This window comes from Chiloscyllium punctatum, chromosome 11, assembly GCF_047496795.1.
Source record: "Chiloscyllium punctatum isolate Juve2018m chromosome 11, sChiPun1.3, whole genome shotgun sequence".
NCBI lineage: Eukaryota > Metazoa > Chordata > Chondrichthyes > Orectolobiformes > Hemiscylliidae > Chiloscyllium > Chiloscyllium punctatum.
In genome coordinates this window covers 100,703,922-100,725,292 of record NC_092749.1, presented here as the reverse complement: position 1 = coordinate 100,725,292, position 21,371 = coordinate 100,703,922, and the positions used below count along the sequence as shown (strand labels likewise).

The 21,371-nt window shown below is 38.4% G+C and overlaps 1 protein-coding gene across 5 annotated transcripts in view; it reads left to right on the top strand.

Moving 5' to 3' along the window:
- The window catches only part of ralgapa2 (Ral GTPase activating protein catalytic subunit alpha 2), a 564,918-nt gene that overhangs the window by 433,846 nt on the left and 109,701 nt on the right, over nucleotides 1-21,371 (top strand). For all 5 annotated transcript variants that reach the window (XM_072581416.1, XM_072581412.1, XM_072581414.1 and 2 more), the window contains one exon: nucleotides 20,298-20,419. In XM_072581416.1, coding sequence (XP_072437517.1) covers nucleotides 20,298-20,419 — 122 coding nt within the window. The remainder of the gene's footprint in view (nucleotides 1-20,297; nucleotides 20,420-21,371) is intronic.

The following is a 21,371-nucleotide window of genomic DNA, read 5'->3' as shown; positions in this document are numbered from 1 at the left end:
ATAGCTACATTTAATTAGTTAGTGAGTAGTTTTACGATTGACTTTGATGGATTTTGGGGCACTTCGCGAATAGAGCAAAATGTGGATTGGATGAGAAAGTGGAGTTGGTGTAAGAGTTCAGTTATGATTTTATTGAATGGCAGAGCAAGCTCAAAGGGCTATGTGGCTACTCCAGCTCCCATTTCATATGTTCATGAGCACTGAAGTTGAAAACCAGTAGTTACTACTTGTTATTTATTTGTGGCTGACGGAATGCATAAAAATGAAACCTCTAGAAAAGTAAATTTAGTTTTGCATTGTGGTGCCTCCAAGTTCATAAACAAAAAATCTCATGAGCATGCTTCACAAAGTTTCTTGAATGCCTTTTTAACTGTTGGCCATGATATTGCAAGTTGAATTTAATGATGCTATCACCCACTTTGTAGTATGCTGTAAATCAAGCCCCACTATTCCTGGAGTGGTACCAGACTTTAAAGATTTTTAAGGGGCACACAGTTCCCCAATTTACTTGACTTTCAGACCAAGATTGACAGAAGCATAGTTCAGGTTTCTGTACTAAATAAGAATTGTTAATTATTGTAAGTAATTATATTATACCTTCAAGTAAACAGATGTAAACTGTTGGCATCTGACACAATTAACTATAACTCTAATCCCATTATAAACTCCCCCTTAGAAAGGGAAAACAGACTCATTGGCAGAGGTAGAGAAAAACTGGAAAGTCAGTTTCATAGTTTTTACTTCCCCATTCCAACGTTGAAATGATCCTCCTTCAGCTAATTAAGCCCTTTGTGTTCTGTGATCTTCCACTTGTTCGTAAATAGTACGTTTCCCGAAAAATGTCTCTGATCTATAAATTCAAAAGTCTTGATAACTGCTACAGGAAAGGTAACTGGTTTACTTCAAAATTAAACTGAGTTTCTTTTACTGCAGAGAACAGGCAGCTTCTGCTAGCAGAACAACAGAATGCTCCTCTGTGTCTTTTCCTTTTTGAGTTTGTGTTTTTGTCACTTGTTTCTAGTTCCAACCTATTCAGTTAGCTGAGAACCAATAAGCTTCACTTTTGAACAACTTCTCAGTTCCTAATCATTGCAACTTTGCCGGAATTTATAGCCACAAAACAGAGTTCATAATAAATATAAAATTCCTTGCCGTGAAATTCATCATCCTTCCTCTTTCCTTAGAGTTCATAATTTTTAAAGTCTTACAAATAATAAATCAGAATTCTTACAATAGCTTTTGATGCAATTACCCCTCTGACATCGACCACACTTTGAAGAGTTAACAGAAGTTCACATTCACATGGAAAGTCCTAAAGTTGTGATCTGTTATTGCATTAAAGGCACTAACCCAGAGCCAGCAAGCATTGAAATCTGGTGAGAAATTTTACTTTTCCTCTCCTGCGTTGCTGTTGAAAATCCCATAAAACATTGCACCTTGTTCAATCAGGTGTAACTGGATTTTTTTTTAAGATTAGATTAGATTCCCTACAGTGTGGAAACAGGCCCTTCAGCCCAACCAGTCCACACAGACCCTCCAAAGAGTAACCCACCCAGACCCATTTCCCTCTGACGAACACACCTAACACTATGGGCAATTTAGCATGGCCAATTCACCTGACCTGCACATCTTTGGACTGTGGGAGGAAACTGGAGCACCCGGAGGAAACCCATGCAGACCCAGGGAGAACATGCAAACTCCACACAGGCAGTCACCCGAGGCTGGAATCAAACCTGGGATCCTGGTGCTGTGAGGCAGCAGTGCTAACCACTGAGCCACCGTGCCGCCAAGTAATTTGATCAATAACTATTTCTAAACATAGGATTGGATCCTAAACACACATTTTTGTTGTGGAATGGTGGTAAATATAACCAATAACATGAATGACTAGATTTTTAAAAAGTATGTTACTTAAAGCTTTTTTTCCATATTTCAGCATGATCTTTATGCCTTGCATATGCACCATTCTTTGCTTTACAGAAATTTTTAAGAAGTAATCTTATTTTAGCCCTATTTATTTCCTGATGTCCGTAAAAATTCTTCAATGTTTGCAATTAGTTGCAAGGTACAAGGTGAGTACCTTTGCTTCACCATCTATTATGTCCAGGCCAAAGCTTCCTGTAGCTTTTTTTTGTGATTACTTACATACTATTTGTCACTTGATCAGTGCTTTATTCATTTTTTTTTCTAAAGTCATGCTCCATTCTTTCAGCGGAACACAACATAAAGGAATGCATTTCAGTAGTTATTTCATTATAAAACAAACTGTGTGTGTCCCAAACCATCATTTCGCAAAATCTCAAAGTCATGGAACTCCTTGTCTTGATGTCTTGCTTGCCAGGCTTTTAAACTTCAAGTTTATCGTCACTTAAAACACTATTCCTGATCTAACTGACATTTTCTCCTGCTACGTATAACCTTGGTTACCCGCTTTATAAAAAGGCCAAACTTTTTGAATTAAAACGTACTTTTCTTGAGGTGATTCCCTGTGGAAGGCTAGGCATGTTCAGAGCCATTGATTGACATTGAAGAATATTCTCACAACTAATGTTGCCTTGTAAATGCATGTTTCCCAATAAACAGTGAATTTAAATGTCAGGAATATCTATAAATAGTACTTTTTCTTTTCAAAAAATAAATTATCTTAAGGAAATGTACTTTTTTTTATAATTCCATGCAATATATCTAGATGATCTTTGAATCTTGTACTAGGAATGTGATCTGGAATTAAGTGAGAAAAGAATAATGCGTTCATATAGATCGTCAGTCCAAACTGGTCCTCACCCTTAACAATTTCTCCTTTGAATCCTCCCACTTCCTCCAGACCAAAGGGGTAGCCATGGGCATACGTATGGGCCCCAGTTATGCCTGTCTCTTTGTTGACTATGTAGAAAAGTCGATCTTCCGTAATTACACCGGCACCGCTCTCCACCTCTTCCTCTACTACATTGATGACTGCATTGGCGCCACCTCGTATTCCCGCGAGGAGGTTGAGCAATTCATCAACTTCACCAACACATTCCACCCTGACCTTAAATTTACCTGGATCATCTCTGACACGTCCCTCCCTTTCCTGGACCTCTCCATCTCCATTAATGACGACTGACTTGACACTGACATTTTTTACAAACCCACCGACTCCCACAGTTACCTGGATTACACCTCTTCCCACCGTATCTCCTGCAAAAATCCCGTATTCCCAATTCCTCCGCCGTATCTGCTCCCAGGAGGACCAGTTCCACCACAGAACACACCAGATGGCCTCCTTCTTTAGAGACCGCAATTTCCCTTCCCACGTGGTTAAAAATGCCCTCCAACGCACCTCGTCCACATCCCGCATCTCCGCCCTCAGACCCCACCCCTCCAACTGTAACAAGGACAGAACGCCCCTGGTGCTCACCTTCCACCCTACCAACCTTCGCATAAACCAAATCATCCGCCGACATTTCCGCCATCTCCAAAAAGACCCCACCACCAGGGATATATTTCCCTCCCCACCCCTTTCCACCTTCCACAAAGACTGTTCCCTCCATGACTACCTGGTCAGGTCCACGCCCCCCTACAACCCACCCTCCCATCCTGGCACCTTCCCCTGCCACCGCAGGAAGTGCAAAACCTGCGCCCACACCACCTCCCTCACCTCCATCCAAGGCCCTAAAGGAGCCTTCCACATCCATCAAAGTTTTACCTGCACATCCACCAATATCAATTATTGTATCCGTTGCTCCCGATGCGGTCTCCTCTACATTGGGGAGACTGGATGCCTCCTAGCAGAGCGCTTTAGGGAACATCTCCGGGACACCCACACTAATCAACCACACCGCCCAGTGGCCCAACATTTCAACTCCCCCTCTCACTCTGCCGAGGACATGGAGGTCCTGGGCCTCCTTCACCGCCGCTGCCTCACCACCAGACGCCTGGAGGAAGAACGCCTCATCTTCCACCTCGGAACACTTCAACCCCAGGGCATCAATGTGGACTTCAACAGTTTCCTCATTTTCCCTTGCCCCACCTCACCCTAGTTCCAAACTTCCAGCTCCGCACGGTCCCCAATGACTTGTCCTACCTGCCTATCTTCTTTTCTACCTATCCACTCCACCCTCCCCCCCGCCCCAACCTATCACGTTCATCCCCTCCCCCACTCACCTATTGTACTCTAGGCTACTTTCTCCACCCCCACCCTCCTCTAGCTTATCTCTCCACGCTTCAGGCTCTCTGCCTTTATTCCTGATGAAGGGCTTTTGCCTGAAACATCGATTTTACTGCTCCTCGGATGCTGCCTGAACTGCTGTGCTCTTCCAGCACCACTAATCCAGAATATTATTGAATACCTGTTGAACAAAGATTTAGAAAGGAAATTGGATTATTTTACTATACATGAACACAATGCCATATGCTCTTGAACATACTCTCCCACTGCAATGCTGTTAACACTTCATTAGGGCTTGTGAGCTGATGAAATTAATTAGATGTTTACAGCATTCTAATGACTTGGAGGGCTACATTCCATGCAGGATATGGGCATCTGTGGTATGCCTATTAATGCTTTCACAGGAGCATGATTTATTCTATACATCAACTCTTTGTTTTTGGTTAGCAGCCACCTCATTGAGGGCATACGATGCATTGTTGCAGGAAATAATGGCATTGTAATGTAAAATAAACAGGCAGTAAAATTGGCAGTTAGTAATTGAAAATTATGTAGTATAGGAGTGGACGAGTTTGTATAAGCAAAAAACTCCTTACCTGTTAGTTGTGCATTCTCCACTATTTTCATATGTCTATAGTTTTGGTAAAATATGTTTAATTTGAGCAAAAGGTAATTTTTTTATTATAATGTACTGATTGCATTTTAGTCAGCTGAACAGAGGAGAATTATGGCATGGCTGATATTCCAATTATGAAGTGTGTGCAGTGTATAAAATGATGCAACATAGAATAAATTGATTGTGTCTCTCATATAATTAACTAATATCTCTCATTAGTATTAGAATCATATATGTGGTGTAATTTTACATTACTCCTAATGTGTGTAAAAAAATATTTAGTTCTATCTCACTACCTTTCAACAGCAAAGTGTGGATTCTTGCATTAATTGTTGGTCAGTTCCGTTTTACAAAGTGGAATTTTTTTAAGAAAGAGTACTACACTATCAGTTAACATTTTATAGATAGATAGTGACCTCAATTGTCCGGCATCTGATTATCTGAATTTCGGAATATTCGGACAAATCGCAAGGTCCCGATGCTTGGCTAAACTATGTTATTTAGCATTTGATTATTTGGACGTTCGATTATCTGATTCAAATACATCCTGCCCGAGGCTTTCGGATAATCAAGGTTCCTCTTGCACTGTGCGCCTTTTACCCATGTCAATGAATCTGTGCAGAATAGCATTCTGTCCCTGCCAAACATTTAATTTGTTTGTCACAAAATTATAAGGGTATTTTTGGTAAGAATTTTTATTTTGGCTTGCATAGTTTTGCATTATGTTAATTTTAATCAAATAGTTTCTTCTGTTGTTTGTTCTTCAGTAGCTGATTTAGTTAATAGTAGTTGTATAGTGTGTTATTTGTAAAGTAGTCCAGTTTAAGTTGCAGCTTTTGATGTAACCCAGGCAAAGGCAGTTGGTCGCTAAAGTTGTGCCAACCATTTACCAGAAATGAATATTATGGCCAAGTATCCATAATGACTTAACATTCTCAATTCATGTTCACAAGCCAAATGTTTGATATATATGAATGTTTAATACATGAATACTTATTTCAAGATACTGTTAGGCTTATTCTGACATTGGTGGGATTACAAATTTAAAAACCACGTAGCTTCTGTCTTTGTGTATTAGTTTTTTTTCTTTAGCTTTATATGATCTTGTTCAAAAGGTACAGTTGAGTAACATTATACATGTCTTGCATGATAAAAGGAGCTAAGACTCTGGAGAAAGTACATTCTGATGGCCAGTTGATAAGAATTACTGCTGGGCATTGTCTGAAGAATATGGAGGATTGCAATATTGTATTGTATCATGTATTCAGCTATATATCGTATTATACTGGGTGAGAAATGAGTTTTTTGCACATTTCCATCGCATAATTGAGTATACTAAAACATGCAATTCACAGATCTGGCTCAGTGGAATTTCTTTAAACATAATTAGGAAATGTAGGAGGAGAGAAATCATACTTTGGTGAGAAACTTGATCCAGTGTCAAAGTAACACAGAATAGTTGTGAATAAATTCATTGCTTGTTATTATAGCCCACAGAGGTATTACTGTCACCTCAGTATAAACTGTTTCTTGTGGCAATAATGTGTATATTAAAACACAGTTTTCTAGACAGTGTTTCATCTGAGGATTATATATGTCAACAAAATCCAGATTTGTTCCATTATTATTGAGATTCGAGTATATCTGGGAACAACGTTGATGGTCAAAAGAAGTAGTTGCCATGTTACTTCCTGAGTAGTTAGTGGTATAAAACAGCTCTGCATTCTTAAATCCTTTGACAGGCACAAAAGATAACAGGAAAACTGCATCATACATTTTTTTGTCATGTTCTACATCAAATCAAGTTAATTTTGTGTAGTCTAATTAAATATCTATGTTTAATAATTCCATAAGGCTTTCCTTGAATGATACTTAAGTCGTTGCAACATTGCAGCACATCACATTGGCCAATGAAACACCAAACTGAATGGTTGTATACTGTTATTACTATTTATGAAGTTTGCACCACAACTACAGTATACTGAAGTTGCCAGTATTTAATCACTGTGTATAATTGGGTGAGGAAATTCAGTATTTTTTGACTAAGTGTGAAGTGTATTCCTAGGTCAAAGTATGCAAGCTATAACAACATGACAAACTAAATTATCATAAGGAGGAATGGGTAAAAACTGAGCAATTGTCATTGACACATTAATTTCAGTATCCACAGTGGCTGGGATTTTATTGGGCCAGTGTGGTCTCACCAGTTTGATCAAGGAACCAGCAGGGAATATCCATTTGTTCTGTAGGGAAGTCTGACCAAGCAGTCAGTTGTTCACAGTCAGTCCTTTCCTGAGTCTGAGGACTTTGGTAGCAAAGGTCCTGTCACAGAAGAGCAGCTTACCAGTGCCACCCTGTCAGCAAAAGTGGTGGCTACTGGCAGCACTGTGTTCAGAATTGCAAATGAACCCCAAGCCACCGGCAAGTGAATATGAGATGGAGGTCGCAGAAGAGTGGGTTGAGGGACATGTCTAAGGTGAGGGCAGGAATTTGGTTTTCAGTAACAACTTCAATGTTAAAGCTAGACTCCACAAATGGGCACATAGTGCCCACTCCAATCCCTCACTCCCAAGAGGCTGTTGCAGGCCCACCAGGTTTTGTCTGGCAGGCTTACCAAGGGCACTGGAAATGTGCACGACCTGAGTCGCTCCTAAATTGTCAGGGACTTGGGGACAATGGGTGTCAGTTGGTCCATTAATGAGACAGATTTGACAACCTGTCACTGGGCAGCAGTCTTGCTTCAGTACCTTCAGGGCTCCAATGCAATTGGGGGAGTCTGTCTGACAGGAGAGTAGGAGAAACTGAGACAGGAGACAGAGCATGTACCACAAGTAAGTCATATAGTTGTCATGTTGCTTGCTGCAATGGACTGCTAAAATCCAGCCTGGCATAACCAAGCAATTTTTTAATTCATAAAATGCTCTTTAAAAATGGACTTTTAGAATACGAATCAATAGAAGTACCAATAGTGGTATTACAATGCTTGCTTACACTTTAAAAAGTGCTGCTAATTTTTGTTGCTATCCAAATTTTTCAGAAGGTTAGAGAGAGGAGTAGATAATAGTAAGTTAGTGCAAGCAAAATAAGTGCCTGTGATATAAATGGGATAAACATCGAATTAATTGAAAAAATTCTTCTTTTAAAGGACACATACCTTATAATAGTACTACTATAAAAGATTTGGGTTGTTAACAGAATTTTATCCATCTAATGTACAATTCTATTTAATTACTAATGTTAAAAATATTTCAACATAGTTAAGCTTCATCCACTTAGCCTTAACTTGAATAAATAATTTGCATTTTTACTGGTATTTTGCCACTGTGTGTAGTTCACTTCTGTCTATCTACAAAATGTGAAGATTGGCCATCTCGTGTTTCAGAGGAGCAGAAAGGATTGCAGTTGAAGTCTAGAGTGGTAAAGGCACAAGATCAAATTTTATGGCCAACAAATGAGATTTTTGAAATTACATTTAAAGCTTGTTACGGTTGAGGCAAAAATCCTTATGTTGGAAAATCCCCGAAAAAACTAACTTTGAATTCAGTTTTTAAGAGGTACTTTCATCTTTATTTATTTCCAACTAATCAGTTTTGGTACTTTGGTTGATATTGGAAATATTGACCTCTTCCCTTACCAAAAAAATCCTAACTTCTCTCTTATCCAGTACAAAATCCTGACAGACCAAAAGGGAAAAAGAAAATGAGGAACATTCTAACCATTTGTACACAAACTGCTGACTTCTCAAAGTTGGCCAGAAATCCCCGAGAATTCAGGCTTAGAAATGAGATCACGATGATACATGTCAACCTCAGATAGTTAATTTCATTTTGAGGGCAAAAATGTTTGAGATAATAATTAAAAGGAGCATTTTATACCTTATTTATGAAGAATATGTTATTTTCACAGTGGTTAACTAAAGAAAGAAATAATTTAGGCACCAAGACCCATCGTCGGATACCTTTTGTCATTCTGGCTGAAGCCAACTAATTCCATGCAGACTAGAGGTCAAAGCTGTAATTGTTCGCATCTCCAAGGCTTAGTATAAATCTTGTTGTTGTATAACGTGGAAGCCTTGCTGAGTCCCAAATAAAATTTAAATCAATATCACATATCACAAGCAGCAGGTGGCAATCGGTCTCAGACTTTTTAAAATACTTATCCACATGTGAAGCAGTAATAATAAGAACAGTTCTTTCTAAACAAGGTCTGCAGACTTAAGGCAATTTAATAAGAATTAATAAGCAAGATATAAATAGAGAGGATTGAATTTCTTCAGTTTCAGGAATTGGAATGACCACATCATGCCATTGGGCTATTTATGCACCTATGCTGATTCATCGGGAACATTGTACACAAGCGTTTTAGCTATTTTTGGTGGCATTGTTATAATTCATTTGTTCTAGCTGATAGCAGTGCCGAGAATGGGAGCGACTATCCAGCTAGCAGTTGTGATTAGTTTGCATCCAATTAGTAAATAGGTTGCAGGGCAAGTGAAGCCAGTTTTCAGTAGTGAATTAGTATAAAGGTGGCAGTTATAAACAACCTTTTTTTTTAATCTAGCTGAATAAGTAATATTGGGATGCAGTAGCATTAAGCCTTTATCACTGCCATGAAAATCTTGCATTCATTTCAGGATAATACCTAGCATGACAATTATGCAATGATGTACAGTCCAGAAATGATTTTGAAACTGTTTTCAGAGATTTGGTTATTTAAGTGATCTTTCTGAAATGTCTGTCCCAATCTTCTTTTTTCAGTAATCTTTTGTTGACCTAATTCACTTCTGTTTAGCCATTATTTACATTTGTGGGCTCTTATTATTTATGCTGAAATAATTGCAAAATGTAGACCCGTACGAAGATTTAATTAAAATGAATTTTATACTGTATTCTGTATTTTGGCAACAACTTAGAAATGAAAATGCACTTAAGGTGTGGCCTGATGCAACTTCAAGCGATACGAATATGCGCGCATAACTGAAGGAGTTCACATTGGTTTCAAATTTAGTACATATTAAATTGCTAAAGTATACATTCTGATAAATCGTAAGCAAACAAAAAATAAATTCTCTCTGTCACCTATCTCCTCTTCCAGTCTCTATTGTGATGCATTAAGCCATGGCTCTTTACAATGTTCTCTGTTGCCTCCTCCAATATTCTCCTCCTCCTCCTCTCTCCCTGATTCAATCTTGCTGTCTTTCCTAGATTCTTTCCCTTCCCCTCATCTAGATCTGGTTGTCCCAGCTGCTAATCTACTTGAGTTGAGCATTTTGACTCCCCTTGTGCAATGCAATGGTACATCAACTAGTAAATTGAAAATGGTATATGGTTACAGTATTCTAATGGTGTTGCACCTGTAGGTTAAACTGTTACAGTAACATTATGTGACTCATTTAGTCAAATGGCACCCTACCTTGTGTGACCATCAATCAAGTAATCCTAATGATTCCTAATTATGTTCATGGGCAGTCTCTGCAGCAAAGCATGCCTTGGACATATTGATATAAATGAGTGAAAATAAGTTCACTTTCTTTTCCATGAAAGAGCAACAAAAATGTAAAAAGAGAGTAAAACCAGGCACCCAAACTCTCTTACAGCCTGCAAAGCGAGACTGCCGTGTATGCAAGAAAATTTTCTGATTCAGTATGTGGATGTACCTACTAGAGAAGATGCAAAACCTACTATTGGGAAATAAGGCCAAGTAAGTGACCGAGGTGTCAGCGGGGGAGCACTTTGGGGCCAGCAACCATAATTCCAGTTTTAAACTAGTGATGGAAAAGGATAGACCAGATCTAAAAGTTGAAGTTCTAAATTGGACGAAGGCTAATTTTGATGCTATTAGGCAAGAACCTTCACATGGTAAAAACAATGACTGCAGATGCTGGAAACTAGATTCTGGATTAGTGGTGCTGGAAGAGCACAGCAGTTCAGGTAGCATCCAAGGAGCTTCGCATGCTGCCTGAACTGCTGTGCTCTTCCAGCACCACTAATCAAGAACTTTCATATGCTGATTGGGGGCAGATGTTCGCAGGCAAAGGGACAGCTGGAAAATGGGAAGCCTTCATAAATGAGATAACCAGAGTCCAGAGACAGTATATTCCTGTTTGGGTGAAAGGAAAGGTTGGTAGGGAATGTTGGATGACTAAAGAAATCGAGGGTTTGGTTAAGAAAAAGAAAGAAGCATATGTTAGGTATCGACAAGATAGATCAACTCAATCCTTAGAAGAGTATAAAGGCAGTAGGAGTATACTTAAGAGGGAAATCAGGAGGGCAAAAAGGGGACATGAGATCACTTTGGCAAATAAATTTAAGGAGAATCCAAAGGGTTTTTACAAATACATTAAGGACAAAAGGGTAACTAGGGAGAGAATAGGGCCCCTCAAAGATCAGCAAGGCAGCCTTTGTGCGGAACCGCAGGAAATGAGGGAGATACTAATCAAGTATTTTGCATCAGTGTTTACTGTGGAAAAGGACATGGAAGAAATAGAATGTGGGGCAATAGATGGTGACATCTTGAAAAATGTCCATATTTTAGAGGAGGAAGTGCTGGATGGCTTGAAATACAAAAGTGGATAAATCCCCAGGACCTCATCAGGTGTACTGTAGGACTCTGGGAAGCTAGGGAAGTGATTGCTGGGCCCCTTACTGAGATATTTGTATTATTGATAGTCACAGGTCAGGTGCCTGAAGACTGGAGGTTGACTAACGTGGTGCCACTATTTAAGGGTGGTATAAGGACAAGCCAGGGAACTATAGACCAGTGAGCCTGAAGACAACGGTGGTCAAGTTGTTGGAGGGAATCCTGAGGGACAGGATGTACATGTATTTGGAAAGGCAAGGACTGATTAGGGATAGTCAACATAGCTTTGTGCGTGGGAAATCATGTCTCACAAGCTTGATTGAGTTTTTAGAAGAAGTAACAAATAGGATTGATGAGGGCAAAGCTGTGCGTGTGATCCTTATGGACTTCAGTAAGGTGTTCGACAAGGTTTCCCATGGGACACTGGTTAGCAAGGTTAGATCTCACAGAATACAGGGAGAACTAGCCATTTGGATACAGAACTGGCTCAAAGGGTGGTGGTGGAGGGTTGTTTTTCAGACTGGAGGCCTATGACCAGTGGAGGGCCACAAGGATTGGTGCTGGGTCCTCTACTTTTTGTCATTTACATAAATGATTTGGATGTGAGAATAAGGAGTATAGTTAGTACGTTTGCAGATGACACCAAAATTGGAGATGTAGTGGACGGTGAAGAAGGTTACCTCAGATTACAACGGGATTTTGATCAGATGGGCCAACGGGCTGAGAAGTGGCAGATTGAGCTTAATTTAGATAAATATGCGGTGCTGCATTTTGAGAAAGCAATTCTTAGCAGGACTTATGCATTTAATGGTCAGGTCCTAGGGAGTGTCGCTGAACAAAGAGATCTTGGAGTGCAGGTTCATAGCTCCTTGAAAGTGGAGTTGTAGGTAGATAGGATAGTGAAGAAGGTGTTTGGTATGCTTTCTTTTATTGGTCAGAGTATTGAGTACAGGAGTTGGGAGGTCATGTTGCAGCTGTACAGGACATTGGTTAGGCCACTGTTGGAATATTGTGTGCAATTCTGGTCTCCTTCCTATCGGAAGAATGGTGTGAAACTTGCAAGGGTTCAGAAAAGATTTACAAGGATGTTGCCAGGGTTGGAGGATTTGAGCTATAGGGAGTGGTTGAATAGGTTAGGGTTGTTTTTCCTGGAGCATCAGAGGCTAAGGGATGACCTTATAGAGGCTTATAAAATCATGAGGCACATGGATCGGACGAACAGACAAAGTCTCTTCCCTGGGGTCGGGGAGTCCAGAACGAGAGAGCACAGGTTTAGGGAGGGAGGGGAAAGAGACCTCCGGGGTAACTATTCCACGCAAAGGGTGGTACGTGTACGAAATGAGCTGACAGAGGAAGTGGAGGCTAGTACAACTGCAACATTTAAAAGGCATCTGGATGGGTATATGAATAGGAAGGGTTTCGAGGTATATAGACCGGGTGCTGGCAGGTGTGACTGGATGGGGTTGGGATATGTGGTCAGCATGGACGAGTTGGACGGAAGCGTCCTTTTCTGTGCTCACATCTCTATGACTCTGTGACTCTGTTTGAGGAGTATGTAATGTTTTGAATTTTGCAATCAACTATACCATCTGAATAGAAAGCACAAAAGGAAATAAAAGCATCCAAACTATTGTACGTTTGTGGAAATGTTTTGAAAAAGGTAAAAGACATGCATTTAAGAAATACCTTTAATGTCGTCAGATCATCCTGAGTTGACATTTTTGAAGTGTAGTCCATGTTGTAGAAAATACAGCAATGTGTCAAGTTGATCAAAAGTCCCATTACCAGTCCAGTTGTTCATATACTCCATACACATGCTCTAACTCTCTCTCTCACACATTTTATATTTTATTTATTACTGTTTTATATATATCCATCCCACCCCCAATTCCATCACATAAACATTGAGGTGACGTCCCTCCACAGAGCTTTCCACTGCATTACTCTATCATCAAACAGTGCGTATGTAATCCTCACAATAAGCACAAACCATTTGAGCAAAAATCCAACGAGATCCACATCACCCAACATTGGGCATGTCACCATTAAGTCAAATTAGGATGATGATTGTCATTGTATTTGGCCTAGGAGAAAGTGGACTGCAGATGCTGGAGATCAGAGTTGAGAGTGTGGTGCTGGAAAAGCACAACAGGTCAGGCAGCATCTGAGCAGCAGGAGAATCAATGTTTCAGGCATAAGACTTTCATTATTCCTGATCCATTGTGATTTACAGCAGTTTTTGTTTCCAGTAGAGATTCTAGCAGCTGCAGTAATTTGGTCCTAGATCTCACCTCAAAATATTTTCCCATCTCCCAATTGAATGTCACTTAGCAGTTGAGCTTAGCTCTCTGTTATCCTCATTCTTTCTTTTGCCATCTTTCTTGTCCTTTTCAAGTCCACCTTCCCTACCATTTTACCCATGAAACATTACTGTTTATTATATCATTTTTTCATGTTCTTAAAATAACAGCCTAAACAGATGAGAGCATACTAATCTGCATGCATGCAACAACAACTTCAGTCATGGGATCAGAAAATATAAAGAGCTGTAATAACAGCTGCTAATCTTTAAAAAGTTAGTCATGAGCACAAATCCTTTTACTTGACACCATGGATTCTTTTTAAAGCGTACATGCTTAGTGTGGAACTAAGGGCTTAAATTTTCTGTTGCTGAATCCATCACATCATCTGCCATAAGGCTGTGCTCTTGTTTCCAGGTTTTTGGGGTCATTTTCTTGCCCAGCTTTCTGGCTTCCACTGGAGTTTCCACCAAGTGGTGGTGCCAACTAATATTTCTGATACCCAACCAACTCTTGCTTTAACAAAGTTTTATAAAGTTCTGTTGCCCATGCAATCAATTTCAAAATGATGAGCAAGTCTTTCTCAACCTTTGAAATGCAAATTACCTGTCAACTATCCAAAATGCAACCACCCAAAACAATATTGGATTTCAGGGGTTTCTGGGCATCTTTATTCCCTGCAGCATATTGTACAAATGCCATGAGATATGTTGAATGATATATATTTCATATTTATGAAATGTTATGGTTTATTTATATAGGCTAGCCGATTTTGTGTCTCCATTGGGAAATCCTGAAAGTAGGAAGGGAGAGCAGAGATCTGGTACTGTGGCTTTCAAGTAACTTCCTATCTAAGTCAATTCAAGTTAGGCCTGGGAGCCAACTCTAATTGAGCAGAAACCAAATGAAACTATATTGTCAAGTTTCTGTTTTTCCTGAATGGTCTGAATCTCTGACAATTTTAGGTTTTGAGTCTGCAGGCTTTAGCAGAGCTATAACTGTGACAAGTGTAGACCACTCCACAAACTAACAAGCTACAACTTACAATAAATACCACTTGTTAGATTTCTTTTATTTTTGACAGAAAGGCTAGCCTTTCGCAGAACTTGTCAAGACCTCCTGTTTGTTAGCCTGCCTCCTCCATTTCTGTATTAATAACATTACATCTGCCTTAAAAACAAACAAGAAAAAACATTGAGTTAGGGCAATGAGAGTAACGATCTGTGGTGTTCAAGATAAGCCAGGTAAAGTGTGTGCTGTAAACTTTACTGAAGAAGTTTTCTTTCTTTTCCTTAGTAAGCCCTTCACCCTCTGAAATGTACAGACATTAATGCAATTGAGGGAAAGCATGAGAGCAAAAGATTTTTCCATAATCTAGCTACAAGGAAAATACTTCATAGTTCAAAAATAATCATAAGAAATTGACTGTGCTTTCTCCAAGAATAAGCCTCTACAAGCTTTCTTCAGAATAGTTTTAGGAGAGGGAAGAGCCTTGTCCACTTTGGGGATGCAGATTTGTTTTACATTTTTTTTAGTGAAAAGATGAATGAAAAATTGCCGCAAATTCAGTATTGGTTCATCCAGTGATCACAGGACTGAGAATCGTTTCCTGTCAGCTATAAGCTGTGCTGTCAATTGTCATCCAAGTAAATTGAAAGTGTCTGTACAGAATGGCATTGGTGCCCACTGTAGTTAGATGGGCAATTCAGCATTCAAAGGTTATGCTGACCTGCAAATTGATTCATATGTCCAAGCCTGGTAAAAGTAGCTAACGCACAAAATGAGAATTGCATTTAAGAGGTTCTGTTCTACTTTTTGTTCTCTGTTTGGAATTTTTTGATCTTGGAAACTGACATTTATCTTGTCACACTGTGACCACCTATTCAAATATACATATTAGCAACACAGGTTAATTTGTTCCCAACGGAAGCACATCTCTAAAATATATGCCGATCATTAATTGGAACCCAGGGCTTAACTGGTCACACAAGATTTCTTTGGAGATCATAATTAATCAGATGCATAAACTCTGGTTGTTCCCAATTAAATCCTGTGAACATAAAATACACATGGATGTTTCTAGTCACGCCAAATTTGTTTGAATTACATTCTGCAACTCTGTTGAAAATTGAAAAAAATGTGCCAATCAGCCATATATTGCAACAGGATTTCTTCATTGTTATCATCTCAGTATTTCTACTGTTTGTTTATAGGTTAAAACCTCTTGGTGAATTTCAAATCACTGAGTATTCTACTCTTTTGGAATGCTGTGGTTATTTAATGCTTTGAGAAGTATATTATCTTTCTCTTAGTTGGACATTTCGGGATTTTTTTAAAACTGTTACCTTCTCTCCCTCCAATTCTCTGCTGAAAGCTTCAATTTCTGTTAAGCAGGTTTGCAGGTGCTAGTTAACCTCATCCTGAAAAGGTTTTACGTTACTTCTGTCGAACTGTTTTCTTTCTTGGTGATTTAACAGTGGGCCTCACAAACAGACTTTGCCCCTTACAATCCAGAATTTATATTTTACCAAAGCAAAAGTGTAGTCCCCAAGGATTAACTTATTTACGGTAATTGGTTGCCAAATTGAATGGATCCTTGCAGTATGTTGCCAAACATTCTTTGCAGTGACACATTAAACACAGACCAGAGTTGTAAAGAAACTACTGTGTTTACTTGTAATCATCTAATATTCATCTGAGTATTCATAAATGAAAAATGTCTACCATAGGTTTTTTTTCATATGAGCTCTTTAGAAGTAGGATTGTTTGTTTATTCATTAAAGGAAGAATTGGTCTTTGATCAGAAAAACTTGATATTTTCTAGCTTTAATCATTTTCAGTGTCACTGTATTGTATTACGTTGCAATATAACATCTCAAGCAGAGCTAAATGCAGGAATCCTTTGTTGGGTTATAGCAGTCTCAAGTCCTGAATAATTCTTTTCTCCTTCCAGCCCAATTATAGCAAGCCTATTGTCACCTCAACAGTGACAATTTAGTACAAATGAGGGACTGAACCTGGGTCCTTCTGGTCCAGAATGAAAAATAATAATTTATTAGTTATATGCATTATTCAGAATTATCTGAAACAGAATAAATAATATCAGTGTGTTGGATTTAATTTAGTTACCTTGCAGGATAATTTCTTTTGGAGAGGCAAACATCAACAATTTCCATTGTTACAAAGGTTTAGCTGTCATTTGACACATGACTAAGCTAATCCATCTTTAATAGAAGACTCCATTTCAGGAAACATTGTTTCAGATAAATTTATTGCACTGTTTTATCTAGTTAGTTACATTGCAGACAATTTTTCTACGTAGTTGTATCCTATCGACGGAAATCGTGTCTGTTTTAGCTTCAGTCAATATTTAGTCAAGTAATCTCAATCGCGGTCATGTAGAATTTATGATAATAGAGGACCATATGGCTTTATTTACCTTTTGGGCTTTGTTGATTTGTTTTATTGTGTTGCACCAATTTTTAGAGAGTTCAATTTTTAATGAGACTGGAGCAAAACTGTTCCAAGTGCCTTCCTTAATTTTACTGGGTTTTTTTCTCTTTGCTGCGGTAATGTTTATAATGCGTTTCTCATTAAGTGGCCGTTTTTGCAAGGCTGTATGTTTACAGTCTTTTCTAATGTACTTACTTTCAAAGTGACTCATTCTTGGTGACATCAGTTGCTGTGGCAATGAACATGTGATGTGCACTTTTCGTTCTGTTAGCCTGTGAACTGCAACATAAGGATTTAATTGAATTGTAAAGGAATTTTCCATCTGATATTTGGTCATTAATTTTGTAAAATTCACTTGGGTATCTTAAAGAGATAATTTATATCAAATCTTTAACATTCTTCATGTGTAGAATTTCTGTTTCTAGAGCATCTTAAATGATGGTCATTCTATATAAATGTGAACATTAACTGGTTTGTTATTCCTTTCTATGCTTGTAATCTGTCTATCTCTTTTCAGAAAGATAATTGCCTTTAATGCTAATGACCAATACTGGAGAACTTGTAAACTGAACCCCTATCTACAGAATATAAAAACTCTAGCCTCTTTTTGCAGTTTTATGTAAAATTCAAAGATATCACGAGGTTTAATAATGTTAAGCAAGAACATTAATTTGAAATGATTTTGATCATCTTCTGTCAGCTTCACTTAACATGAACATATATTTATTACAAATCAAAATGCTCAACTTAGGTAGTAATTTGCCATAATTTTGAATTGAAGTGTTAAAAAAGTTAATAAGCAGGAACCTTTGCACAGTACAAATAGTGTAGTGACCATTTAGTGTTAAAACATACAGTCAGTAAAATCCTAATACATGCAGTGAGCTATCATTATTCCTGCTGCCTCCTTCCAAACTTGATGCATGTTGTCACGGTCTGTATTACTGGCTGCCTGCTTGCCTTCATAAGTGAACTGGCTATTGTACTGGATCATTTGGGTCTACGTTAATTTGGAGGCCCTAGTCTTACTGTCTTTGCATACATTATTTAGTGAATGTCTCTGTTTTGTTAGCAGTTGTGTGCTGCGTTGTATGCTTACGTGTTAGTTATGCAGGCCCTTTCATTAAACAGCAGGGTGTTATTAGCTATCGCCTGAAAGGGCTTTATATTGTTTTTGCCTTGTTTAAACTGAGCCCAGAAGCTGACTACAGACTATTGGCCAAGCAATGAATTGGCGACTGATGACAGGCCCATAGAGGGCCTGAGGCTCAGGTGGCTCCCGGCCTCAACTTTAGCTCAGCTCTTTCAACAATTTGTCACGCCCAAGCCTGCTCCTGCTGCGCCAGCACGTGCCAGCTTAGTGTCAAAGCGCCTGTTCGCCAGACGGACACACCAGCCCAACAGCCTGCTGTTGACGAGGCCAGTGGCTTGCTGTGGCAATATGGAATAGGGAGGCCTAGCAACAGCCTGTATGTATTTCAGGAAAAGACGACTTCTAATGACTTGTGAATGGCATCAGTTGGTCCCTGAAGAATTGACAGAGAATGTGTGCCTTTGCTCTTAGCAAATTAAGCGGGCTATTCATTAACTAGGGTCATCAGAATTTAAGTCAGCATAGAGAAAGGCCAGCAGTAAATAAACTCTGGTCCGTATTTCAATTCTAGCATTAAATAGTGGGCACACGAGTTTAAATTTAGAGAATGATATAGATCGTACTATATGCTAACCAACCTTGAACAGCAATTTAAATAATTTGGAGAGGGAACTTCCTTTTTTTTGTTTGCTCATATTTAAATATTTTTCATAACTTTCCATTTTATGTCTGTAAAATTCTGGAAAGCGCATATCCTAAATTTTATAAGTATCCACCACTAACCCAACTTTCTTCTCACCATCTCCAAGCCAAACCAAGTGTACGTACAGAGATGTTTTTGTATATTATTTCACACTAAAGCTGCAGTAAATTGTTTTAAAATATCAGTTAACCCAATTTCTCCATTTGTAGACTTTTTTTTTAATATGTTCTTTTATGTGTTCCTATTTTGACTTGAGTGCTTCCAAATTGCTACATCAGCTTGACTTTCCGAGGGAGAATTAAAGACAACATCCAGCTTTACAAGGGGCCAGGATTCTGTATGTGATTTATAACTGTAATTTTTACTGCTTCAGTAGAGGAGGAAACTTTACACAAAGAAGAAAATAAAAGCTCTCCACAATGTATCATGAAAAGTAGCTACAAGCAGGGGTCCTATTAGGGCAGCTGGCAGGTTGTTGAACCCTGTCACACTTATAAGTTATTGGTGACTGTTTTTTGATTACTGTGCCAGTTCTATGTTTTATCCCGGTCATAGGAAAGCAATTTAGTGGTGTTTTATTGCAGATAATGTAATCAGATTTTTGACAGAGTATATTTCTTGTACGGTGTTTTATTTTGCTGCTGGAGCTCCTGTTCTTAAATAATAATTTGTGGCAGGCCTGGCATGTGCTGATTATTAACTGTGACACGGCTGAAATTGAATACAGTGGTGCAGTACAGTGACATCTTCCAAAGTGTTTATGTTGAAGCATTCTTAAATGGTTTTGATTGATCCAAAGTTTTACAACAAGTTGCAGGGAGAGCTATGTTCAAAATGTAATGGCTGATCCATTCGGAAGATTTCTACGCCTGGGACTGCTCTGATTGCACGTTGACTACATGTAATAGGAGAAAAATAATAGCGAAGCTTTGACTTATGTTTTCTATTTCCCTTTTTTTTTAAACTGTTAAATTCTGTTGAAGTATGCAACAGCAAGTAGATTGCAATCTAAAAATGTTAAATTTTATTGGAGCCATCTGTCATATTATGCTGGAATCTGTTCCTTCAACAGGATTGAATTATTTATTTCCATTTAAATATATGAAAACACAATCTCATGGAGAAACTGCCAATAACTATAACTGCTAATGACTGTATACATTATATACACAGAGTTCACCAGCAGTTTTCATTTAGAATGCAAGTTGTTAGAATTCTTGATTTCATAGGACATTTGGAATTTACGGAAAATTCTGAAACTATCAAATTTTGTGGAATAAACATAGCGCACTTTTTGACAGTTAGAAATACAGGTGGTGATTAGGCCTTTTCAAGTATTGCAAAGGACCTTTAATATGTTTATCAAACTATGTCTCTGGCAATTTCTTTAACCAGTCATACAGTTATGAAGAAAGAGCTCAGTACGTTGAAGCAATAGTTCAGCAACACAAAGAGATCCTGACATTTGAAGATTTTGCAGCTCAAGTCTTCTCTCCATCCCCAAGCTACTCGCTTAGTAACATGGGTAAGTCGATATTATTCTTTTATGGAGCACTTCAGTGACAGATGTACACCCATTTTCTGCAGATAAATGCTTACAAATTCAAGACCATCTTTCTTCCTTATAATAAACTAATGAATATCAAAAGGAATAAAGGTGCTCATTTAAATTTTTTGTATCAAAGCTGTTCCTTTATCCAGTTTCAAGCCTTTTCTCTCAGTTAGCTAGTTAACCTTCCAATCCAGCTAGGTTAATGAACTTGCTCAAAATAATGTCTTCACACTGAGTGAAGGATGCAGATTGCTTACTGTGCATTGAATATGCTATGCAGGATCTTACCCAAATTAGTGCTCAATTGAGGGAAAAGGATCCTGCAGCACAGAAGTTGTTGATGTTCCATGTTGATGCTGCAGCTGTTTGTAAGGTTGAGTTGTAATGCCCCAGAATCCGAAAAAATTGCATAAGTCCATTCTAAAGAACTAAGATCACTGAAAGTAGTCACAAATGGTTATTAGGCTGCATTGACTGTATGTTTTAATGCAGAAATTGTCATGCGAAATTGTAAATATATCCTCTGAGAAATCTGCATCATAAAGTTGAATTCTATTCCAGATTATGGTATATTAGGTTGCAAACAATCCAATGCATTCTTTTCACAAAATATCATAATGAAGCTTCAACTGAATGTGGTAAGAGGTTTGCCAGTGAAAAAAAAAATAACAAATATGTCAAAGGTTTTGTTAAGTGATGTTCAGTTTGTTTATAGTGTATTGTCAAATCAGTTAGATCAGTGAAAGTGTTTGCCAATTGGTTTACATGTTACCATTCATTAAGATGATTTTATAAAGCTTAGTATACTTGTCACATGACAAATTTTTAAGTCACCTATGTTGTAAACTTGGATATGCTGAGCACAATTTCAAAATTTACAGTTGGCACATAACTTGAAATTATTGTGAACTATGAAGATAGTGAT